This window comes from Podarcis melisellensis (assembly GCF_964234715.1).
Source record: "Podarcis melisellensis genome assembly, chromosome: 7".
Classification (NCBI taxonomy): Eukaryota; Metazoa; Chordata; class Lepidosauria; order Squamata; family Lacertidae; genus Podarcis; species Podarcis melisellensis.
Window position 1 is genome coordinate 21,615,184 of NC_138539.1, and position 24,906 is coordinate 21,640,089.

General features: G+C 41.5%; 1 protein-coding gene across 1 annotated transcript in view; it reads left to right on the plus strand.

Annotated features, from left to right (window-relative positions):
• Nucleotides 1-5,849: 5,849 nt before the first annotated feature.
• LRP12 (LDL receptor related protein 12) overlaps nucleotides 5,850-24,906 on the plus strand; it is a 36,351-nt gene continuing 17,294 nt past the window's right edge. Inside the window, 3 exon segments of the mRNA XM_081918711.1 lie at nucleotides 5,850-6,117; nucleotides 6,119-6,179; nucleotides 6,182-6,442. Coding sequence (XP_081774837.1) covers nucleotides 5,905-6,117; nucleotides 6,119-6,179; nucleotides 6,182-6,442 — 535 coding nt within the window. The 5' untranslated portion in view covers nucleotides 5,850-5,904.

The following is a 24,906-nucleotide window of genomic DNA, read 5'->3' on the forward strand; positions in this document are numbered from 1 at the left end:
TGGAGTAAACGAAATGTGAGGCTGCTGTGTGACTAGGTTAATAGTAAATTTGCATTTTTTCTATTGGAGTGTGAAAGGAGGAGGTGAGAAGCATTGTTAATTCCCCCTCCTGTTAAAAAGTGCTTAGGAAACTAGTCAGTTATCTCACAACTTAACATTTTCCATTGCTGCTTAACATTCAGCCACAGTAAGTAAAACCCAGCAGTGGCTACTATTGTACTTATTAAAGCCAACAGAGCATTGCAGAAAAAGATTTACAGTTACAAAAAAAAAAAAAAGAGTTCCCAGCCAGAATTATTTGAAAAATTAAATAAGCATAAAAATTGCTTTATTTGGTGGGTGGGTGCCATCTAGTTCATTTGTAAGTGAAACAATGACACACCCAGGAAACATAATCTAGTGTGTAATAAATAAATTGCACACAATAATAATTATTTTTTCCAGATATTTTTTCAAGTGTCTTACCCAAGAAGAACTGACTGTATTTTTATCTCCCCACAGAGTGAAATAAAGGTACTATTTGGCCTTAGTTATGTTAGGTGCTAGAGGAGACTCTTGAGAGTCCCATGGACTGCAAAAAGATCAAACCTATACATTCTGAAGGAAATCAACCCTGAGTGCTCACTGGAAGGACAGATCCTGAAGCTGAGGCTCCAATACTTTGGCCACCGCATGAGAAGACTCCCTGGAAAAGACCCTGATGTTGGGAAAGATGGAGGGCACTAGGAAAAGGGGGTGACAGAGGATGAGATGGTTGGACAGTGTTCTCGAAGCTACCAACATGAGTCTGATCAAACTGCAGGAGGCAGTAGAAGACAGGAGTGCCTGGCATGCTCTGGTCCATGGGGTCACAAAGAGTCGGACACAACTAAATGACTAAACAACAACAAAATGTTAGGTTAGGGTAAGAATCTAAAGAATAATTGCTGACTACCGCTGAAGTCCCATACCTACTTATCTGGGAGGAAACCCAACTGAATTCAGTATGACTTACTTCTGAGTAAGCATGCACAGGATTGCATGGTGAGGATTGATCCCATGTGCAAATACTATACAGATACAAATGCAGAAGGTCAGAGTGAGACAGGTCACAAGGCTCCTGTATCACGGGGCTGTTTTAAGCAGAAATGTATTCCTCTGCAGAATGGGAAAACCCCCAGAAATGATGCCCTCACATGGGAACTACTTTTCCATAAACGGCTCCTATCTTGTGTGGCTAGCGTAATGTTTATGATCCAACCATGTCAGCAGGGACTGATCACATGACCTTTTCCACTGAATTGTTATTTTCTCATCAAAGTATTCTATGATCAGGATCCATAAACCTGCCTCCGCTGTCATGGTTATTTCATCTGAATCTTGCTGTGTGGGAGCTGCTTGTGGAAGAACAGTCCTTATGCAGATAGGGTTACACAAGGATATTTGTGGCTGCTCCCAAGCAGGAGTTTATTATGAAATTGGTGCTGATCATGTACCCACACAATATTAGAAGCACCCACACAATATTGTTGTCATCAAAATGTCAGCCTGTCTTCTTGTTTGTTTGTTTGTTTGCTTACATTTAATATACATTTCCCTCTTGCCACAGAAATCTGATAAGTAAAAACAACCCCTTACAGTCACTGCTGGTGTGGAAGCTCGTTAGCACATTTGGGGTAGGAAGTGCGTAATATGTGTTGCACCATTTTCTTTGGTAGCCTCTAATGCCACACCCCTAGTCCCATTTCCTCCTCAGATGAGCACAGACTCCGCATTGTGTTTCCATTTCACAAAACTACTACAGTACTTCTACTAATTGCTACATGCTGAGCACATGCTCAGATTTCAACAACCCGATTAGGAGGAGTTGTCCTCTCAAGATTTCCACAGGGTACTTGTGGGGGATTACCTGGGAAATTGCAATTGTAGTACATACTTTAGGCATTAAGGCATTAATTTTAGCATACAGTGGTACCTCGGGTTAAGAACTTAATTTGTTCTGGAGGTCTGTTCTTAACCTGAAATTGTTCTTAACCTGAAACACCACTTTAGCTAATGGGGCCTCCCGCTGCCGCCGTGGCGCAATTTCTGTTCTCATCCTGAAGCAAAGTTCTTAACCCGAGGTACTATTTCTGGGTTAGCGGAGTCTGTAACCTGAAGCGTCTGTAACCCGAGGTACCACTGTATACCTCAGGCAGAGGTTCCAGGCCAGGATTTGATTTCCTTGGAATAAAGGTCAGCAGAGACTGTGGTTGTCAGGATACTGTCAGTGGCTCCCAGCTGGTTGCCCAGGGAAGTATAAAGACAAGGAAAAGTTTCTTACTGTCCTTTTTTATTTCACTCTTTACAGAGAAAGACTATAGAGCCCACCCTCTTGGAGAATGGCGTTGTCCCAAGTGACTCTCCATCCCGTCTCTCCAACTTCCTCATTTGTCACTTCTATGGGTGCTGCTACATGCCCTGTCTTTGTGCTCTTTGCTCTCCTACTTTTAAGGCTCACCAGGTTCTGGGAGATGGAGGATGTGGAATGCTTTCATGTGTCAGCCAGCTTCTGCTCTGGTTCTGCCTGCTCCTCCTTTCTCATTGTTTCCCAACTTTTCCCCTCATCTGCCTCTAAGCTGTGACCTCCCGCAAACCACTGTTGTAAATCTATACTGTCTTCCTCTTCCTCCTCCCTGGGAGGATCAGGATGGGGAGGCGATCTCCACCATTCCTCCTCTACCCAGTCCCTGACAGTGGTGTCTTTAGGATATTTGGTTTTATTTACACATATATACAATCTGAGATGGAGGGACTCACAGCATTAACAGCACAACAAACTTGCTTCTTAATTCATTACAAGTTTGGATCCAGCACAGAGCAAGCATATCCCCGTGTCTCAGCTTCCAGCCTGCTTTCTGCATGCTTCCAACTCACTCACAAACCACCCTCCTATTGTTCTTCTACCTAACAGCTAGGTTGGGGGGGGCACCCATTCATCCTATGGCACAGAACAACTGATTTGGTTGTGCTAATCATGGTGATTAAGTAGCCACCCACAACAATTGTTTAGACAAGGGACTGGTTTGTTAAGTTTTCTCTCATACCCCCACAGATACAGGAACTCAAGAATTGGAATAGACTCAGGGCATCCTGCAGACTGACCCTTCAACCTAGCTTATTTATTCTAATTATTCTTACAGAAGGTTTGTGCAAGGCTTCTTTATCATTTTTGTTAAAGCTTAAGAATATAAATATAATTCTTGTGCAAGACCTGTTTTAATAGTTTTAAAAAACAAATGGAAATGGATAGTGTTGGATAGATAGGTTAATCACATCGTTTGAGAATCAAGGTCCTATAGTATTTTCATATCCCACCTAAAAACATTAAAGTCCAGCTTAAGTGTCTCATCAAGGTTATAACCGATGCAACCACAGTTTGAAGAAGAACAGGATAATCTGGCTGGCTCTACCAGAATCATAAGTTTCCCCACTCAATAAGTGTCAACTCTACACCATACAGCACCTATGTCACTTGCTTTGGATAAAAAGTTGTGTCAGCTAATTTGAACATTATCAGGATAACAAATTAGCTTTTACTCATACATGCTGATGCTCATACAATAATTACTGCAGGTTTATAAGAGGAGACATCCAGATACAGATGGGAAACTTGGCATCTAACCGCAACTTTGGCTTTATTTAGTAATAGCTGACAGGCAGGTAGCCAACTTGGGTCATGTGGGGGGGGGAAGGGATATGCATTTTCTAAAGTATTTTATTAAAATGCTGCAAGGGTAGACCTCAGGAATGTCAGCATGTGTGTACATAATCGTCCTACATAGCACTAAATAATTCAAAGGACTGAACAGGAGGGATTCAAAAGGTTAAGAGCCCCTTTCCACCACACCACACCCCCGCTACAAAAAACAGTATTGCTATCTACTGCACATATTTTGTCACTATAGAAATGAAGTGTTCTTCCAGAATCCAGTGCTTAGAGAATCATAGTAATATTTATAACGTACCTGGAGCATCCAGTTTCTAAAGGTAAAAACTTTGTTCCCAGGCTTATACTCCAAAAGTAAAAGAATGAAGGGGAATGGCTGAGACATAGGATAAAGGGATTGCAAAGATCAGAACATAAAGCTCTGGAGAATAGCTGCTGTTTAAGTGCAGAAAGAAAGAGGAATACATGAATATGTGGCAATGAATTCCAAAGCTATAGTATGGCAAAGAAGTAAAGGTACTGGGGAATAAAGGGGTGGTTTTAGGTTTAAACAGTTGAAGATGAACACAATCAAAATGAAAGAGGAGAAAAATACAACGGACTGAAAGAAAGGAGTAATTTAAAGGCAAAACAATGAAAGTGAATACAACAAAGAAGCTGATGTACATAATAAAAAATATGGAGAGATACGGGTAAATCAAAGACCAGAAAAGCAGAGGAATTAAGCAGAGCATTTCAGCGAAGAGAGATCCTGAAATATAGGATATGAGCATCTCAATATAATTTAGCAGGGCCAGCCCTGGTGACAGTCAGGTGACAGTCGCTGAGGCCAGCAGCAACAACTTTCTAATTCCCTGGTTGTGCCACATCTGTTGGAGGGCAGAGCTGTACATGCCATGTGCCTGTCTTGCACTCCCATAACTAGCCTGCTGCTCTCTGGTGTGGTGGACACTATCCCACTACTATTATTGTTGTTGTTGCCTGTCCTGAAATAAGAGGAACTGCCAGTCCAGTTGGCTTCTGTACATGGATTGGTGGGGCAGCCATCTTTTCCTTTGCCTCAGACAGCAGTACTGTATGGATGGCTAGCTGTGTCTAAGTTTCCAGAGGGTGCAACCAGTATTTCCTTCTTGCAGAAATCTTGTTATTAACACATCCCAGTGCATTAATGTTGCTATTCAAAATGACAGTGCACAGGGATTAACATCTACTGATAATGTTGCATTATGAGAACGCTACCTAAGCCACTTAGAAATTATTCATTACCAAAAGAAAAAAAAACTCTACCAGAAAATTCAAGGGGTTGAAAATTGCACTGGGGCAAAACAACACAACTCTAACTCTAGTGCTGTAATGTATCAGCATCCTGGAAAGAAAAGAAGGTAGCATCATATGTGGTCCCTTGCCAAACAGAATCAAAATAAGAGGCATGTGTGTTTTCCATCATTGGTGTACATCAGATGTGAACTGGTGCACATACAAGAAATGCAATTCTATATGCACATTTGCTTCAATGGCAGTTGTTGGCATTTGCTTGTTTCCAGAGTGCGCCTCGGGGGCAAAGTGACTTTCGTGGCAGTAAATCAAAATAAATTCAGTGAGACATCTGAGTTCACTCAGGATTGCTTTGGAGCCTGTGAGTTCACTGGAGAAGGAGAATATCTACCCTCAATACTCAAGCTGCATATTTTATTTTCCTCTGTCAAAAATGGAAATAAATAAATGATGGAGGACAAGCCTGCTAGCCAGGATGCCTTATGTTCTACCTTCAGCATCGGAGGCAATGGGCCTCTGAACACCAGTTGCAAGTGGGGAAAGGGGTGCTTTTTGCCCATGAGCTTTTTGTGGCTTCTTATGGCTGCAGGCTAGCGGGCTTACGTGGGCCTGATCCACCACGGGCTCGTCTTTACATGCTGCCCCTTGGGACTGCGGAAGGCCATTGCTTTTAATAACTTTAGGATCGCCTAGCTCTTGCAGAGGATCGGGGCTGCAGCAGCAGCAGCCCTGCGCGTGCTCCCTCTCAAACTCTCTGAGGGGAACATCCCCAGCGCCCCGTGGGGATTTACCTCTGAATAAACAGCCAGGGCAGGATCCCTGCCCGTGTTTGGGCTACTTCGGAGTAAACATCCTCCCCCCCCACTCCCGCTGCTTTTGTCTCCTTGAGTCTAAAGGGTCACCGAGCGGCCAGCAGCCCCGAGAGAAAGTGAGGCGGTTCAATGCGCGGCCAGGACGAAGCCCGCTCAGTCTCCTCCTCCTCCTCCTCCGTCTGGGCGAGAGGCTGGGTCTCCCTCGCTCCCTCCCCGCCCAGGGAAGCCGCTTTCCTGCGAGAGAGAGAGCGGCTCGGCTCTCTAATGCGCAGATGCGCCGGCGGAGCCCCTCCTGCCCGCCGGAGGAGAGCGCTGCCCGAGACCGGAGAGCAGAGGAGGCCGGAGGCCGGCGGTCGTCGTCGTCGTTGCCTCAGCCGCCTCAGCAGCTGCCCCAGCCGCCCATGGCTCCCACAGCAGCGGCGGGCTGAGCAGAGAGCGACGCGGGAGGGAGCAGCCAGGGGGCCGGCGGGGAGTCTTGGCCGGCGAGGCGGCGGCGGCGCTTGGGCCCTCCTCCCGCAGCGGGGATTGTGGCCGCGGGGGCTCCCGACTCCGGCTCTTTCTTCTCGCTCTCCCCCCCGTGGCGGTGTTATGGCCCCTTGCTGGAGCGCAAAAGGGTCCCTTGCTTGGAGGTCAGCGCAGCTCCTGCTCCTCGTCGCCTCCTGCTGTGGTAGGTACCAGCCTCTGGGAGGAAGGAGAAGGGGGCGAGGAAGCCAGCCAGCCGGCTCCATTGCTTCCTTTGTCGCCCCCGTTGGCCTTCTATTAAAGGGGCGCGAAGAGACAAAGCAGGCAGCCTTCATCTCTCCTCTCCCCCCCCCCCGTTTGCTTTTTAGGAAAAAGGCTTGATTTGTTTTTGTTTTCCTCTTCTCCTTCTCCCCTTCTTGGCTGACCCCCCTTTCTTCCTTAACGCTGGGGTGGGGGGGGGGTGAGTGAGAGGCGCCCACCCCCAAACAGCCCTTTTTTTCATTCTGCTTATTTTTATTCTTCGGGCATCATTCTTGCCAGTTTTAGAGCAGCAGGGCTGAAGACGACGACTTCTTCTTCCGCCGGGGTTTTGTTTTAAGCCGAGGGCTGGGACCTTGGCCCAGCTAGTCCGCCTGCCTCTTTGTTTTGTGTGCGTGACCCTCTCGCCCGCACGAAACAACGTGCCCGTTGGGGTGTTCTTGTGTCTTGTTGTCAGGGCGTAGGAGTGGGGCTGGTGGGAGAGAGGAAAAGAAGTTCACAGTGGAAATCTGAATATGCTCAAAGCCCGCTGGTTTAAAACAAGTGGGGCCCGACTGAACCATTTTCTTCCCAAATTTAGTTTTGTTCCACCCACGCATATTAGGAAGAGAGGAAGTGCTTTTGGCCCGTCTAGTTCAGCACTGGCTGGCAGCAGTTCTCCAGGATTTCAGACAAGGGCTTTTCTCCCTGCCCTGCCCTGGAGATTCCAAGAACTGGACCTGGGACCTTCTGAATGCAGAACTTTACTAGTGGTCCAAACAGTGATATGTGGTCCTTAAACACTTTTTAGTAGGCAGCTATATAAGATGTCAACATAAAAATGGTTATAGTTAATTGGGATGAAGCCCCGGCTCAACAGCATGTGCCTAAATGTCTGAATGATTTGTCCCTTCATTTGTCACCTTTCTTGGATGCCCTTAGCACCACAACTAGGTTCATAACCAAAACATGCAGTTTCATAAAACCTGTAGCTAGAGTAACCCCAGATTTTGAAATTCCATTGGCCTTGTTTGTATTTTTATTAGGTGTTCTAGCCAACAATTTGCCTTGGAGTGCAAACAAATGAAGGCCCTAAATTGTCAGGTTCCACTGCATACTTGATTTAAGTGGATTATGTGTATTTGACAGTGGAAGATATATTCATATGTCTTAATATTATTGAGCTCTACAGCAAAGGGAACTTGGTGGTGGCACCATAAGTTTCTTTGTACAAGGAGGGACCTACACTGTAATGTGCAACAATGCTCTAGGAAAAGCTTGCTTTTACAGTGGTACCTCGGGTTACATACGCTTCAGGTTACACACTCCGCTAACCCAGAAATATTACCTCGGGTTAAGAACTTTGCTTCAGGATGAGAACAGAAATCGCGGTGCAGCAGGAGGCCCCATTAGCTAAAGTTGTGGTTCAGGTTAAGAACAGTTTCAGCTTAAGAACAGACCTCCAGAACGAATTAAGTACGTAACCCGAGGTACCACTGTACTCTACTTAGACTACACGTAAAGAGATGGCAGTTCATGTAACTTGTTTGTATGTTTAACAATTTGTGAGAGTTGCTGTGGTCCAACAAGTGAAGGCCTGAGTTCAGTTTCGTTTGGGGGATTGGCTTACAGGAGTAGTGTCAAGATGGTCATTCAAGGTTTTTCCAAATTGTGAAAGTTCTCTCCGATTTTTGTTCACCCACAGATCAGATGTAAGGGATTGTATGACTGAATAATATTAAGTTTATTTTAGATCTGGGCATACTGGTTGCGGTCTGAAAGTAAAATCCAAGTTTGCCATTTCTCAATTCACATATTTCCTGAACAAAAGTGAAATTTTAATTGGTTGCTATAACAATCAATACATTAGTATTAATTGACTAAATAAATCATTTATACTACACTAGGTAGTATAAACTAGTCATTCATCTCACATGTCTTTCACGCTATATAATTATATCTGCTTACAGACAAGCTCATAATTAGGAAATTAATGAAGTTCTTCTTTTTCTGTACATATGCAAGGATGCAAAACAAAACGACTTGCTTGAAGAAAAGGGTCACTAACCAATACAAAGTTAGATGGCAACTAAGTGTCCAGAACTGTCAGAAGAAAGACTCCTAACAAGGCAAAAGTTAGAAATGTTCATGATGTCTGGTTAATAGTTATAAATGGTTACAACATGTTGAAAGAGGAGTTGCTCACTCAGTGGGGTAGAGTTGCAGTTATAACCTCCCAGCAGCAGTACTGCTGTTGTGTACATGGATGGGTGAGGCACTGGTGAAGTTGGAAGTGTATGGATGCGCTGGTGGAAGCATTTAGTTCTGTCAATGTGACTGTTCATACCCGACCTTGCTGCTGTCTTGCCCCTGTGGTGGTGATGCTGCTACCCAAAAGTTATAGCTGTGGCTCTACCCCCACTGAGTGAGCTGCTTATGTGCTGTAGTATTAATATTAGTAATAATAATAATAATAATAATAATAATAATAATAATAATTTTATTATTTCTACTCTGCCCATCTGGGCGGCTCCAAACAGAATATTAAAAACATGACAAAACATCAAACATTAAAAACTTCCCTAAACAGGGTTGCCTTCAGATGTCTTCTAAAAGTCAGATAGTTGTTTATTTCTTTGACATCAGATGGGAGGATGTGCCACAGGGCGGGCACCACTACCAATAAGGCCCTCTTACTGGTTCTTTGCAACCTCACTTCTCGCAGTGAGGGAACCACCAGTAGACCCTCAGACTAACTATATGTGAGTAACTATTATTACATGACCTTAAAAGTCAAGTTACTGTTCACTGCGACCCCCACCCCTCTTAGATAGAAAGTTAGGCTTCAATTCAGTGTATTTAGTGTAGGACCATGGACTCCGGTTTAAGTGATAAGTAACTCATTTCCCCCTCCAAAAAGCATCATTTGTCTTTCAACACTTTCATAAGCCATAGTTTACCAGATATATGAGAAGGAAGGGTGCATTGTATATCTGCAAGTTGTGCTATCCATTGTTTCTTAGACTTTGAACAGCCTGGAGGAATGAGAATGTTGTATCTGTTTTCGCACACTTGGTGTGGACGTGGTAGGTAACTCACTTGGGCTTTATCCATACCAGATTTAAACTGGTTTAATAGTAATTAGCTTTTCCAAGGGAACACTGATAATTATTCTCTGAGGGAGCAGGGAAGCACTAAAGATCTCTTAACAATTTACTTTAAACAATTTACCTCAGTTACTTTATTCCTTTTTAATGTGCAACCAAAGTTGAAGCAAGCAGTCTTATCGTAGCATACGTCCAAAATTGGTTATGGTAGTTTTCCTCTAAAATTACAGTGATAAAAACTGACCACCTTCTTTTGCAAACATCACGAAGTTCATGTTGTCCCTGGCCTGCTGACTACATTAAGTACTGTTTCTTCATATATAAAGGGAAATCCTGTCTCGATATTTAAAATGCTTCTATAAGAAAAACAAAATAACATAGATAAATTTCGGTTCTGAACTTATGCTTACCAAAACAAGATGCATGACTTACTATGACTGTAAAGAAACAAGTATGCAATGTGATCACACTTAATGCAGAAAAGCCTGGCACCAGTAAGATCATATCCATTAAAACTTCTTAAGTATAAAAGGCCTCAGGGATCTCCAAAATCCATAGGAAGCAAGACTTGTGTTAAATAGTATTGCTATTCATACCATTGGCTAAAGCTGTATATCTGTTCTTCATATTAAAGGAAACAGGAGCTTGGTTTTTAAGAAACCCACTGTTTTCCAGAGGGACATAAAGTAAAATACAATTATGTTCATAGACCTGGAAGCATTCCCATAGATCATTTTAGCCTCAGCAGGGCACAAACAAAAACATTTACTTTCTTGGTTATTGTTTTCTTAATCTGTTTGACCAGTGTTTTTCTTGAATTGAAGTGCTTGGAACAGACAGAGGATGAAAAAATATAAAACATAAATATATGCAGGGAACTAAATCCAATGTTAACTGCAGGGCGTATGAGAGGAAGTTATGTTTGTGCAAACAGATTTATTACTCCAGCCGACCAGTTTTTCTGAGATAATTTTTAAGATTTAACACTAGCCTTTCTTTACAGTGGGTGGTGCCCAGTTAAATCATACTCAGAGTAACTTTGGTTTCAGAGGATGACTTATTTGAATATCACTCACTATGTTAACTATTTACTGTTTTTGTATCCTATACTGTATGTATGTGAAAGCGTGCAGGTTATTCTCATCCATCCATCCATTTTATTTGTATGCCACCATAGTTAAAACCACGCTCAAAGCTGCTTGCAACATGAAAAAGATACATAATTACAAATATAACAAAAGTAGTCAAACAATAAATAAAACACATAAAAAGCGTACAACCAAACTGAACAGTTGCCACATAAATCATATTAAGGTCTAAAAATATATGTACAAAAGAGTAATATCATCAACAACAACAGTACCCCACAAACAATACCCCAGTCCAAGGGTCTATTCAGCAGCCTCAGCATTTTGATGAAGACCCAGTTGCGACCATGTGGAGCACCCGCATTAGTTAATTAGGTTTGCAAGACTATTAATATGGTGCTTGTTTTTAAACCTTCAGTTGAATTCACCTTTTAGCAACAGCTGTGCAATTATTAAAATTCTACTCTTTTATTCAAGGAAAGCTTTTTTAGCCTCTTACTGGGATCTCTTCTTAACTTCCCCAGTGTGACCCTACTTAAACCCATGTTTTGATCATAATCCTCAGTGCATTATGTGAAAGTAAATATTATCAATTTCTATAGAAACAACATCCAAACAATACCTTTAGGAACTGGCCCATTCATAGCCTACATTTTAAACTTTGCATATAACTATGTTCTGTACATCTGTTAAGAGGCCACCCCATCACTGCAGCAGTGGGGAAATGGGCATGGGTGGCTTCTCAGGAGACTTTTTTTCTCTAAATATAAATAGCAAACTACGTATTTCCTGTTCTTATGAAATTCAGTGTGTAATTAGAAGCATCAACATAGATTACAGTCTTAAAAGTCTAGCTCTTGAGTCACGGTCCTCAAAAGCTTTGATGCCCACCAGTGTAAGTGACATCAGCCACTTGGGAAGGAAGGAGCTGGAGAAAATGGATGCCGCACCAGGGCAGTTTGACCATGCCATGCAGTACAGCAGGGATTGCATAAAAAACCATCTACAACTTTTGATGTTGTCCTGCATTATGGTGCTCTGTGCCAGTGACCCTGATGCTGAATAATAGAAATACAGTATGCAGGGCAGTGTTAGAAATTCCCTGGCACCAGGCACATTTTACTATTGGTGCGGGTCTAATTGTGGCTATGTGGAGATTTCTGACATCGAGCCAAATTAAAAAAAACCTGCCTTAGTCCATCATTAATTCCATTTCCACTGTGTGTGTTTTTCCTTCTTGCATACTGGGACTAGTAAATGGTTGTAAGAGTAATGTACATTGCCAAGCAATGTAGCTGAGGTCATAGGATCAGAATTGTAGCGTTGGAAGCGACCCCAAGGCTCATCTTAGTCCCGCACCCTGGAAAATAGACATTCTGCTGTGGTAGCCACAACCTAGGTTTAAGGTGGCGTTTGGCGCCTAGCTTATATATCTGAGCTTATAACACAACTGCAGGGATATATGGTACAGCCTTTACACTGATTTCCTTAGTGCTCACTTTCCTCTCCCCTTTCACAGCACTTCTCTCACACAGTACTAGTCTGTCCATTCAATAAGATCTGTAGATTAGGCCCTCCTGGTTGTTCTGGTGGCTGCAGGTGTTCATGGCAACAAAGAAGGTAGCCTTTTCTGTTGTGGTCCCCAATCTTTGGAATTCCCTTCTTGCCAAGTATGACGGACACCAGTCTTACTTGTGTTTCCGCTTCTGTTAAAGATGCTGAATTTAATGCCTTGCTTTTAGTGATGTGCTATTATCATTTCAAGCTGTGGTTGTATGATTATTTTTTGGTGCACAAGGTATTTTTGTCTCCTTAGATGCTTGAAGTATGGGTGAAGAGGGATTTAACAGATTGTGATTGTACGTATACTCACAATGTAGCTATAGCTCTTGAATTCTACCATGTAAAATATTTATTTGCCTCCTCTCTGTGAATAGACTGTGCTCTTTGCAAGCAGATCAGACTCCCCGCCCCTTCTAATTAAAAGATTTGAAAACCCTCCTTCATTCAATGAATGGAAAAGCTTGTTCTTAAATATTTTTGGACAAGGGTGTGTTGATAGCTAAAGCATATGTAAAAAAGAAAAAAGAAAATATTCACCTTTTTAGTGAACAGATCTTTGTTGATTGATTCTAGCAAAGTGCCCACAAGTGCAGGCATTGACTGGAAATTCAGCTACAGTTTCAGTGGTAGGGTTTTGTGATATTTGAGGCAGTAGGCCCCGAGCACAGATACTTACATTAGTGAGGAAGAAACTTAGGTCAAATTTTATTAGTTTACAAAACGTTAGCTGTGGAGAACAACAGAGGTCTTAAATGTTTTTAGGGTACCCAGGATTCCCATTGACTTCAACAGTTGTTCTCTGTGGATGAAAAATACAAGGCTATAAGTCTTTTAAAGTGCTCCTATAAAAATCTTAAGTGTGTTATCTGTTACGAAGCTATAAAAAATTTTTTTTAATGGCTTTATACCCTGAAAGCTGCTGAAATGGATTCTGCTGAATTAAGCCAGAAAATGTCCCCCCTCCACCCCTGTTGACACCTCACTTGTCAAACTTGTTTTGATAAGTTGGTAGGCAGCTAAGAAGTGACTGAGCCAGTGTCTCAGGGTTTTCTTTATTTCAAAAGGAGCTCTCAGATATTGGTATATTGATTGTAAATCAAATTCTTAAAAACTTTTGACTGTTTTTGCAAAACAGGAGTCCTTGAGACGCCTAAGAAGTGACATGATAGTAAATAAAATTATGCATGGCATGGAGAAAGCAGACAGAGAAATGTTTCTCACATAATATAATACTATAACTCATTGACATCCAATAAAGCTGAAAGTTGGACAAAAGGAGGTATTTCATCACACAGCATATAGTTAAGCTATTGAATTTGCTCCCACAAGAGGCAGTGATGGCCACCAATTTGGATGGTTTTAGAAGAGGGTTTGACAAGTTCATGGAGATAAAGGCTATCGAAGGTGGTTGTGTTCTGCCTCTAACATGCTTCTGAATACCATTTACTGGAAACTGTAGGAGTGGAGAGGGCTGTTCTGCTCAGCTCCTGTTTGCAGGCTTCCATCCATCTGTTATTTTATATGTATTCTGCTTTTCCATAGTTAAAACCATGCTCAAGGTGGATTACAACATGAAAAAATTACATAATTACAAACAATAAATAAAACACACAAAATGGCAAATAAATCATAACAAGTTCTAAAAATAAAAAATACAAATGAATTAGTGTCAACAAAAACAACAGCAACATGGCCCCCTCAAACAATACCGCAACCCGACAGTCTGTCCAGAGCAACCTCGGCTTTTGTAGCTTGAGTCAGTCAGGGTCCTGTCCTCCCAGGTCAAGTGGGAAAAGGCCTGCAAGGCAGGGAGCAGATGTTCCAGGACTCACAGCTAAGATGGTTTCCCACAAGCATCTGGTTGGCCATTGTGAGGCAAGGTTGCTGGACTAGATAGGACAGGGGCCTGATCCAGCAGTGCTACTCTTCTGTTCTTCTCTTTAATTTTGTCTTGGTTTTCTTAAATCAACAACTTAAGAGTGGTTTTCAACCAGTTCTTAACTTACCTAAAGATAAACCTTTTTTCATGCATCACTATAGACTCCTTTCCAGTGTAGGAACAGAAATGTGAACTGTTGTAAATACCAATTGTAAATGTTAACAAGGAGTTAACAGGAATAAAAATATTAAATTACTTCTGTTGACAAATGTAGCAAATGTAGAGATTGCTTGATGACAGAATAAGGCCAAATTATCTGGCAAGTAAAAATTGCATAGACAGGATGAAGAGTTAACTCAGTAGCAGGAAAAAATGAAACTAGAGTGGCTCAGGAAAGTTTTGGTGATACAAAGGTAGCTTAATGCTATTTATATAGGAAGGCAGTTCCATGGCAAAAGAGAATAAAGACAGTTGATTCATATCAAATTAACTTGCACAAAGCAGAGAGTGTGGGAGACACAGAATAAGGGAAAACGTAGGACCAATTTCACAGGCTTGCTCCTAAAGGGAAGCCTCTTTGTGCTTCCACGGACTTCCAGTTCCCATACTAGTGTAAACATAAATAATATTCTGTACATTGTTGTCTCTTTAAGAGGTTAGTGTATAGAATTAGCAATTTGCCTCTGTCTCTTTCCTTTCTTGTGGTTAAAGAACTCCTTCTAGTCTATCCTCCTTACAGATTGAGAGCCACTGCCACCCACTCACCTTCAAAGAAGTCCCAGCTTTTCCTTGTTAGAGAGAACAAGCTGTGATTAGTATTGAGGACATGGACAAAAATAGAGCTAAACTAGAAGCAGGAAAACACTTTCCATTTCTGTGCAGTTTGCTTTTCAGGGTGTATGGACCGTAGTTCCCAGTTTGATAATAAGTGGGAAAGAAGCAGTCTGGCAGTCAACGTTTCAGCGACGGACATCCTCATACTGACAGAACTGGATGCCAGTATAGGCACAGTGAAGTTTCTGTACAAGTGGTGCCTCATTAAGAGTATAATAGTGAATTGGTCAAAAGAGATATGATAAGAAAGATTAAAAGCTTGAAAGATTAGAACTTGACTTTCGTTGGAAGACAGAACATAGTTCAAAGACATAATGAGAGAGGTGTCACGAATGTAGCAATAAAGGAGACTAGGTGTTAGCAGAGGCATTCTATATTGAACTGAATGAAGTGGGACAAGGGGAGGAACAAAATATAACAGTACTATGGAGAATGGCCTAAGGGTACATTACAATATTACATTGCCAAAGGACAGTGTCTGGGATTCTGTTGTGAACTATTTCTCAAAGCAACAGCAGAATAGAAGCTCTGTAAGTCTCATAGGATGTTTTTCCCTTCTACCCATTCCCCATCTGACATAATATTGGAGTCCAGTTTCCATCTTTACAAGACAAAAAGATCAGCCAGAATGTATATGATTCCACCATGGAACTTGTTTTAGATTGTACGTGACCATTGCATATCATAGAATCATAGAGTTGGAAGAGACCACAAGGGCCATCGAGTCCAACCCCCTGCCAAGCAAGAAACACCATCAGAGCACTCCTGACATATGGTTGTCAAGCCTCTGCTTAAAGCCCTCCAAAGAAGGAGACTCCACCACACTCCTTGGCAGCAAATTCCACTATCGAAAAGCTCTTACTGTCAGGAAGTTCTTCCTAATGCTTAGGGGGAATCTTCTTTCTTGTAGTTTGGATCCATTGCTCTGTGTCCGCTTCTCTGGAGCAGCAGAAAACAACCTTTCTCCCTCCTTTATGTGACATCCTTTTATATATTTGAACATGGCTATCATATCACCCCTTAACCTCCTCTTCTCCAGGCTAAACATGCCCAGCTCCCTTAGCCGTTCCTCATAAAGCATCGTTTCCAGGCCTTTGACCATTTTGGCTGCCCTCCTCTGGACACGTTCCAGTTTGTCAGTGTCCTTCTTGAACTGTGGTGCCCAGAACTGGACACAGTACTCCAGGTGAGGTCTGACCAGAGCAGAATACAGTGGCACTATTACTTCCCTTGATCTAGATGCTATACTCCTATTGATGCAGCCCGGAATTGCATTGGCTTTTTTAGCTGCCGCGTCACACTGTTGGCTCATGTCAAGTTTGTGGTCAACCAAGACTCCTAGATCCTTTTCACATGTACTGCTCTCAAGCCAGGTGTCACCCATCTTGTATTTTGTGCCTCTCATTTTTTTTTTGCCCAAGTGCAATACTTTACATTTCTCCCTGTTAAAATTCATCTTGTTTGTTTTGGCCCAGTTCTCTAATCTGTCAAGGTCGTTTTGAAGTGTGATCCTGTCCTCTGGGGTGTTAGCCACTCCTCCCAGTTTGGTGTCATCTGCAAATTTGATCAGGATGCCCTTGAGTCCATCATCCAAGTCGTTGATAAAGATGTTGAATAAGACCGGGCCCAAGACAGAACCCTGTGGCACCCCACTAGTCACTCTTCTTTATGATTAATTATTGTACGGTATGGTATGCTGGAAGTGACAGATGCATAGATACGATTCAACATATTGAGCAAACATATTTTAAGTGATTATAGCTGTGTATAGTGTATTTAGCACTTGTGGGATGTTTTCAATATTATGGCAGATGGTAGAAAATTCAAAGGTAGCAAATTTCTAACAAGCATAAACTTTGAACTGAACTATTAAGAATTGGATTTAAGGGATTGTTGAAGACTCCAACTTAGCTATGTATTTATTTTGTGGCTTGTTTAGTAAGTTGTAGATTAGGCACTTGAAAAAAAATCAGAGTAGCTGATTTTAATTTTATTCATAAGCTACAATCTTCAAAAGGGGAAATCAAAAGTTAAGTGAGGATGTCTGTTTTGGCATTCCTTTTCTTCAACTATTATATTAATTTATTTGCCAATTTAATTTTTTTTTTACTGTCAATCTAAGGTGGCAAAATCCCTTTTAGTATATATGTATTATCAATAATAGAATAATTGTGTGCAGGACTTGCTTGACCATGAAATGACTGAGGGCCCCACATTTATTGGGTCATTCAAGAAAAGGAATGATGTATTTTGAGACCTGCTGTACAGAGAACTTGACTTGGATTTGACACAGGTCCATTGTGGCTTACTAATTTTGAACCCAATTAAGTTTATAAAGTGCAGGGGAAAACTAAAGTACCATATAAATGTTTACTACTAGTAGTAATCGCTGCAACTTGAATATGAGCATAAATAGCTTTAAAAAAATCATTAGGAACAGTCTGTCAGTGGATTCGTGCCAGAATAATCAAAAACACTTAAGAACTTTCATATAAAACACAGCTGCTGACTCAGGGTCAGCAGCTGACTCAGCGACTAATGGTAGTCTAGCTTAGCCACCATCCTGATCTCATGAAGTGTATTTCTGGTAACTGTATTCAGAGAATGCGGAACTAGATGAAGCATCAGTGTGATGCAGTGTGGCAAGTCTTGTGTTATTATGATACATTTTGCAGAGAAAAGAGACTTCAATTTGGCAAGATAAAATCAGTGATTGGTATCCAGTTGTGGTATCCACTGGCAGGAAGCATCTTTCAATGGAATGGGAGGGGGGAGAGACATATTTCAGCAACTCTAAGCAATTTAAAAAACAATTAAAAACAATTTCAATAAACACTAATTTAAAAAACTAGAAATATAGAAATAGTTTTAAAACAACAATACATACATAAAAATTCAAATCCAGGACAGCTGACAACTGGGATAAAGATTTTAGAAGACTTATTGAAAAGCAGATGCTTCAACCAGTAGATGAGACACCATAAGATACAGCCATGTGATTTTAACATCACAATGCATAAGCTCTGTCTCACTGAAGGAAAGAAACATCAATAGGGAAAGACTGGACTCTTCTGTAGAACGACTTCACATTTGTGTGAAAAATTAACTTGTTCCATCCTTTCAGTGTTTTGCTTTGCCCACTGAAAAATTCTTGCAGGTGCCCATGTGGAGAGATCTATGTGTGGTGTGTATGCAACAGAGGGAAGGAATGAGAATTTATGAGTGTGGTCTGTGAGAGAGAGGGAGAGAGACATATTTGAAGTGTGTGTGTTTCTGTTGTATGAGTGTCTGCATGTGTGCAGGAGACAGTGTGTGATATGCGGACTGTACTTTCAAGTGTAATGGCAATGAAAATCTGTATTTTAAAAAAGTAAAATTTCTTTAGCTTCAAAAAGCTGTTGCATAATGGTAGTTCATCCATCTAGTCTTTAGTCATTGTCTATAGTTACTAATTAGAATAAATGCTGTGTTCAGGGAGGCTCCATTAGCGAAAGTGCGCCTCAGGTTAAGAACGGACCTCCAGAACGAATTAAGTTCGTAACCCGAGGTACCACTGTATTGTCATGACTACATTTGTTAGTACTTCCTTCTGCACTTCCAGTTTAATGCTAAAACACAATGTCAGCACATAAAACTATGGAGCCTTTTAAGGTTGTCTGTTAAGAAAATAATTCCCGTGGAAAACATGTCACAGTAAACTATGGTTTAGCAAACATTCAGGAGCAGGAAGGATCTGTAGCAAACCTCAGACTCATGAACGCTCAGCTCCCTCCACTTCCTGTACAGATGGGAGGAGGTCTTCAGCAGTGTGTACTTTCAGTTTCACTCACTTTGGGCTTTCTTTGTAATGTGGAACAGGGTTCATAGGTTATCCCTCAAAATACCTAATTTCAGTTTTGGAAACTGGCCATAGCTGGGAATAAACTACTGTAGACAAGCTGAGATTCAGGAAAACTGAAATTCACTTCTGCTGAAGTTGTCATCCTGGAATTGGGAAATGGAAGTGTAGGTGCATGTGAGCTTGAGACATGTTGTGGCTTGTTCTTGCTTGTCCACATCTCAGTAAACAATGGTTTAGCATAACATGAACATGACCACCACTATAGCTTACATAGCATTAGGCAGCATACAAGGTGTTAGTCAGTGCCTGTACAGTTCCAAACTGCTTTCTGAGCTTCACATTACTTTCCCTATTGGTCACTCTCTGTAGCCTTTCCAGTGGTTGTTGTTGTCGGCATCCTTCGGGGGTCAAGATGCCAGCTGGCTAGCCCCCAGCTGGATCATGCCCTTTCAGCCGTGACAAACCCCCGACCTCTGGTGCCATGTAAATCAGCGACTCAGACTTCAGAGCCTGAGCACACTATATCAGCAGAGCATACTGCGCAAACAGAAGAGGCAAGAGGCGAAAGGCTTGTGGAAACATACTAACAAGCTACGGATTTATTAAGCATAAATCAGGACAAAATAAATATGTCATCTCTCGTTCCATTTCCTCAGAGAGAGAGGCAAAAGCAAAAGCTATACACAACGGAAGTTCCCAGCAAACTGTGCTGGAATGTAAACAGACATGTGACACATAACAGTTCCATGTCTGCAACTAAAGGTGGAATGGAAATTTCCAACAGTTGTATGTGTGCTACCTTAAACACATCTGAATACATCTATACAGTACTTATCAAATTACTTAGGAAAAGCAGTGAAAAACTTGTTGGTGAGAACTAGAAATTCATCTTGAGAAACTAGCTATGCAAAGTCAGATGCTCATACTTCTGCTTTGATTCTTTGAGAATGCTTTGAAGTAGCTGATAAAGGATTGCCTAGAGGAAGCTGTGCAGTCTAGTCTTCTTGGCACACAGCAAACTAAAGTAATCAAAACTTGCTGATTTGATTCCAGATGATGAATCCTCTCTCACCACACACATATATAAGAATAAAAACTCTCAGAACTCTTAACTGATTAGCAGTTTTTAAAAGTGACTCTTGCTTATAGCATGTTTTTCAACTGCAAGCTTGACAAACACTTTTTTTTGTATTCTTTACATTAATTAGCTATTTATTGATTTTCATAATGGTAAGTAAAATACAAGGGAAAATAAATTAAAGCCTTGTAAATATACGCGGGTGGTGCATGCGACGTCACAGCCAGTACAGCGCCCGCCACAGTGGGGAGTGTCGGAGTGCACAATGCGCTTCCTCCCCTCGCTAGTATCTGCCCCAGAGCCGTGGCAAAGGTGTAAAAGAGCCACATGCGGCTCCGGAGCCGCGGGTTGCAGACCCCTGGCCTAGGACTTGCCGATCAGAAGGTTGGTGGTTCGAATCCCTGCGACAGTGTGAGCTCCTGTTGCTCGGTCCCTGCTCCTGCCAACCTACCAGTTCGAAAGCATGAAGTGCAAGTAGATAAATAGGTACCGCTCTGGCGGGAAGGAAACAGCATTTCCGTGCGCTGCTCTGGTTCACCAGAAGCGGCTTAGTCATGCTGTCCACATGACCCGGAAGCTGTATGCCGGAGTGCCGCAACCCCAGAGTTGTCCGCATCTGGACCTAACGGTCAGGGGTCCCTTTACTTTTACCTTTAAATATACAAAGGGAAGGGGCTACAATAACATTGCAACAACAAAAACAACAAGATTGCAACTATAACAAAATAATAAAAATGTCCAGGGGATAGAAAAAAACAGCTTTAAGTTTCCACTGTTTCCAAATACAATTCTGTTTTACACAGAGTCAGTCCATTAGTCCATCTAGTTCCCAAACTTATTTGGCCTACTGCCCCCTTTTCAGAAAAAAAATCATCAGTGCCCCCCTGGAAGATGAAACATGTACGAACAGTTTTTCAAAACTATGCTTTCACTGCCTCCTTATTTTTATTCAATGCCCCCTATTGAACCTGAGGATACTACTGCCCCCTGAAATGTTTCAGTGCCCCCCCCAGGAGGCAGTATCATCTACTTTGGGAAACACTGATCTAGTTCAACATTGTGTACATTGACTAGCTGAGCCTCTCAAGGATTTCTGATAGGGTTTACTTCCAGCCGTGGTGGGAGATGCTGGGGCGAATTACACCTAGACCCTGCTCCATGCAAAGCTCTGCTACTGAGCTACAGTCCAACCCTGATATTATTCCAGATAAAACATCTGGCCAATGTGGCTCATGAGGAGTTTCTTTTAAACAGTTGTTTTAGCAAACCTATTTCAAGCAAACCTACCAGTAAAGCAGAGTCTGTAATGTTCTTAATAAATATGTAGTTTTGTTCAGTTCTTTTGACAAGCAAGTAATAGATCAAACTTCAAGTAACTTCAAACAAGTATTAGATCAGTTTTGTTTAGAATAAAACTCACAGTTTTTTCTTTTAAAATTGTGTAATGCAGATTTTTATAGAATTTAAAATGTTTGAAGTAGATATTGCCCTCATAATTGGCAGCTGTATACACTTCAACAGCAAAATGCATTTTTAGATTTTTTTGTTTTGTCTAGGATTCTTGAATGTACAAGTTTCTGTGTGAAAAATGTCCCCAATGCATTAATTCTATAATATGAGGAATAGATTCTGACTTCGGTTTATGATTTGGGAGACAAGGAAAATTGTAGAATCATTGTGGGTGACATGAGAGAATGCCGATACAGTGGTACCTCAGGTTACAAACGCTTTGGGTTAGAAACCCCGCTAACCTGGAAGTAGTACCTCTGGTTTAAGAACTTGGCCCCAGGATGAGAACGGATATTGTGCGGCAGCGGGAGGCCCCATTAGCGAAAGCGCCCCTCAGGTTAAGAACGGACCTCCGGAACAAATTAAGTTTGTAACCTGAGGTACCACTGTATTGTCATGACTACATTTGTTAGTACTTCCTTCTGCACTTCCAGTTTAATGCTAAAACACAATGCCAGCACAAGCATAGGAAGCTGGCAAGCCCTTCCTGAGCTGCTCAACTTTGCTGCTGAAGAAAAGCTTAGTGAACTGAGCTAGAAATATATACGTTGCTACAATTTCTATGCCTTTTTGAAACCCGTGGCAGTTCCTGAATTGGAACAATCTGGCTATGATAACTTATGCATTGGTAACCTCAAGTTTGAATTATTGCTCTATGCCCTGTATGGGGCTTCCATTGACATTGGTCCAGGATCTGCAGCTGGTGCAGAACTTAGTGGCTAGGCTGACTGGAGCATCCAGCCACAAGGATATGATGCCATTGCTTAACGCATTGGACTGTCATAGCACTTGTTACTGAGTCAAGTAGCAACCAAAGGCAGGACCTTCTCTATAGTGGCACCCAGTTTTTGGAATCATCTCCTTCCTAGATGCCAGGCAGGTACCAAGACCTCACTGAAGACTTATTTTACTTGAGTATTTGCTACTTCCATTGCCTAGCTTTTAGTATTTCTGGTTTCCTGCTATGGATTTTTTAATTTTATGGTTTTATTTGTATTGGTGTTTATGGTGATGGATGTAAACTACCTTGGAATTTTCAATGAAGAGTGATAGATAAATATGTCAATAGATTATTGTCAACAATCTACTTGAAACAAATATTTTCCAGCTGTGCTGTTCGATTTTGGCATACATTCTCTTCTAAAAATTCACAATTGCTACTTCTGAAAATAGTTTACTAAGAAATGTGTATCTGGGAATTATTTGGTTTCTTTCTGGCTTATGCTTATTTTATTTGAACAGATTTCTGAATCCTTGTTTCTATTTAATAATAGTACAGATAGTGGTACCCATTTTGTACCCAGTAGAAGTTTTATGAATTTGTTTCCTGATGTTGGTTTGTGATATTGTCTACAAGTCTGCTATTTTTTGGTAGCTGATGTTTGCAGTGGTTTCACTTTCACACTGCACTTAATTTGCTTGACATCCTTCTGATGATTTACCAACATGTATGAATTATGAAAGTTTTCCAGTCTAATATCCTTGTCTTTAATCTGCAATATAAATAAGTTCATGCAAGCCAAAAATCATGTCACATCACATTCTCCCACAATGATATTACATAAGATTATTTTATTTCTAGATCTCTTTTGGCATTAGTGCTTATTTAGTGTAATTCCTTTGCTGAATTTTAGCTCTAGATTATTCTTCCAAATGCAGTGGTTTGTTTCTGTCTAAAAGCCCCCCTGTTGGCACATTTCCTGTCCTATTTTTATATTGGATTCTGTCCATTAGATGTAATCAACCAAGTTGTGCATTGCAGGTATTAAAATGTGTGTCGGTAGTTGGAACGCTCTTGCCATAAAATTCATAATTTTTATGGAAAATACATCTTTTTTATGAATCAGCCAAGTAATTTTTTTTTGCAAGTGTGCTAAGTATAGTTGCATACTTATTTGGCGTGAAGTCTATCAGAATGAAGGTGGGTCAAAACAGTTTTGTTTGTTAAGAAAAGAAGTTAGGTTTAATGGAAAATCGACAGTACCAGTTTACTACCTTATTTAGATCTCTAGGTGACCTCACTTCTTTCTGAGACTCAAAGAGTCTTGTTTGTCTCTTGTGTATCAGCAACTGTGTGAAATACAGAAACTGTAACACAATGTTCGTGGTAGTTGCTTTAGGTGAATTTCTGTGTTCATTTCCAAGTAGCCCTTAAATGTGGGAGACCCTTCTGTAATTAGGAATAGTGAGAAGTGAAATATTGTGTGTGGGGTGCCCCATTATAGGCCCTGTTCTGCCTGATAGCACATAGGACACACAACCTGTTCTGCTTTTAGTGAATAAACAATGAGAGGGAAGGAAAGCGTCCCCTAAAAGTGTCAGCCCTGATTACTGGTTCTGCTATCAGAACACACTAAGGTAAGGGAATCTGGCTCTGCTTTTTACAGCAGAAAAGAGCAGGAGAAGCATAAGTTATCTGGGAGGGAGCCTGGAAATTACAAGTGGGTTAGCGTAATGTCTGTCTGTAGAAAACTGGTAGAAAGTATCGTTGAATGACCGAGCAGTTGGTTAGAGTGTGGTGCTGATAATGCCAAGGTTGCAGGTTTGATCCCCATGTGTGACAGCTGCATATTCCTGCATTGCAGTGGGTTGATCCTCAGAGTCCCTTCCAACTCTACACTTCTATGATTCCATGATTCTGTGGTAACATTACAAAAAATAAATGATGGATGGAAATTGTGTCCTGGGGCACACTGCACTCCACACAGTAAAAGGGGGTCTTCAAAGATAATGTCTGGGAGTCTTATTGAGTTATTATTATAGGCAGTGCGATATAGTGGTTAAAGAGTTGTACTAAGTCCTGGGAGACCAGGGTTCATATCCACATGCAGCCATGAGCCTCACTGGGTGACAAGTTCATCTCTCAGCCTAGCCTATGTATTTTATTATTATTATTTATGCTGATGGTCCACCGAAGTCTCAGGCTCATATTAAGACACGGCAATATAAGAAATAAAAATTATTTAATATTGAAAAAACAATATGCAGAATAAAATGCAGCTTGAACAGGCTGGAGGATAAGAGCCGGAATTACTGAGGCTGCAATTCTGTGCAGAGTAACTTTGGGGGTACTCATCACCAGTGCTGTTTTTTTAGAAAAAGAGGTGCTGGAACTCACTCTTATAATGACCATGGGACCCACCTCAGAGGTGCTAGAACCAAGTTCTAGTGAGTTCCGGCTGGAAAAAAAGCCCTGCTTCTCACTGAACTCGGGGAATTTGACCCCAAGAAACAGGGATGGGGTTGGGCTGCATCTCCGCTTTCTCCGCATCAGCAATATTTCATAGTGCACCCTTAGATACCACTATTCCAAAACTGTTGAGTTAAACAAACAAACAAATGCATGTTCTGGCTATCACCCAAGTGAAGACGTGAGCCTGGAAAGTAGACAGTGCACATAGGCAACTGCATATGTATTGGTTACCACCATATTAATAATAATTATTATTATTATTTATTATTTGTACCCCTCCCATCTGGGGTAAAAACTTCCCTAAACAGGGCTGCCTTACGATGTCTTCTGAATGTCCGGT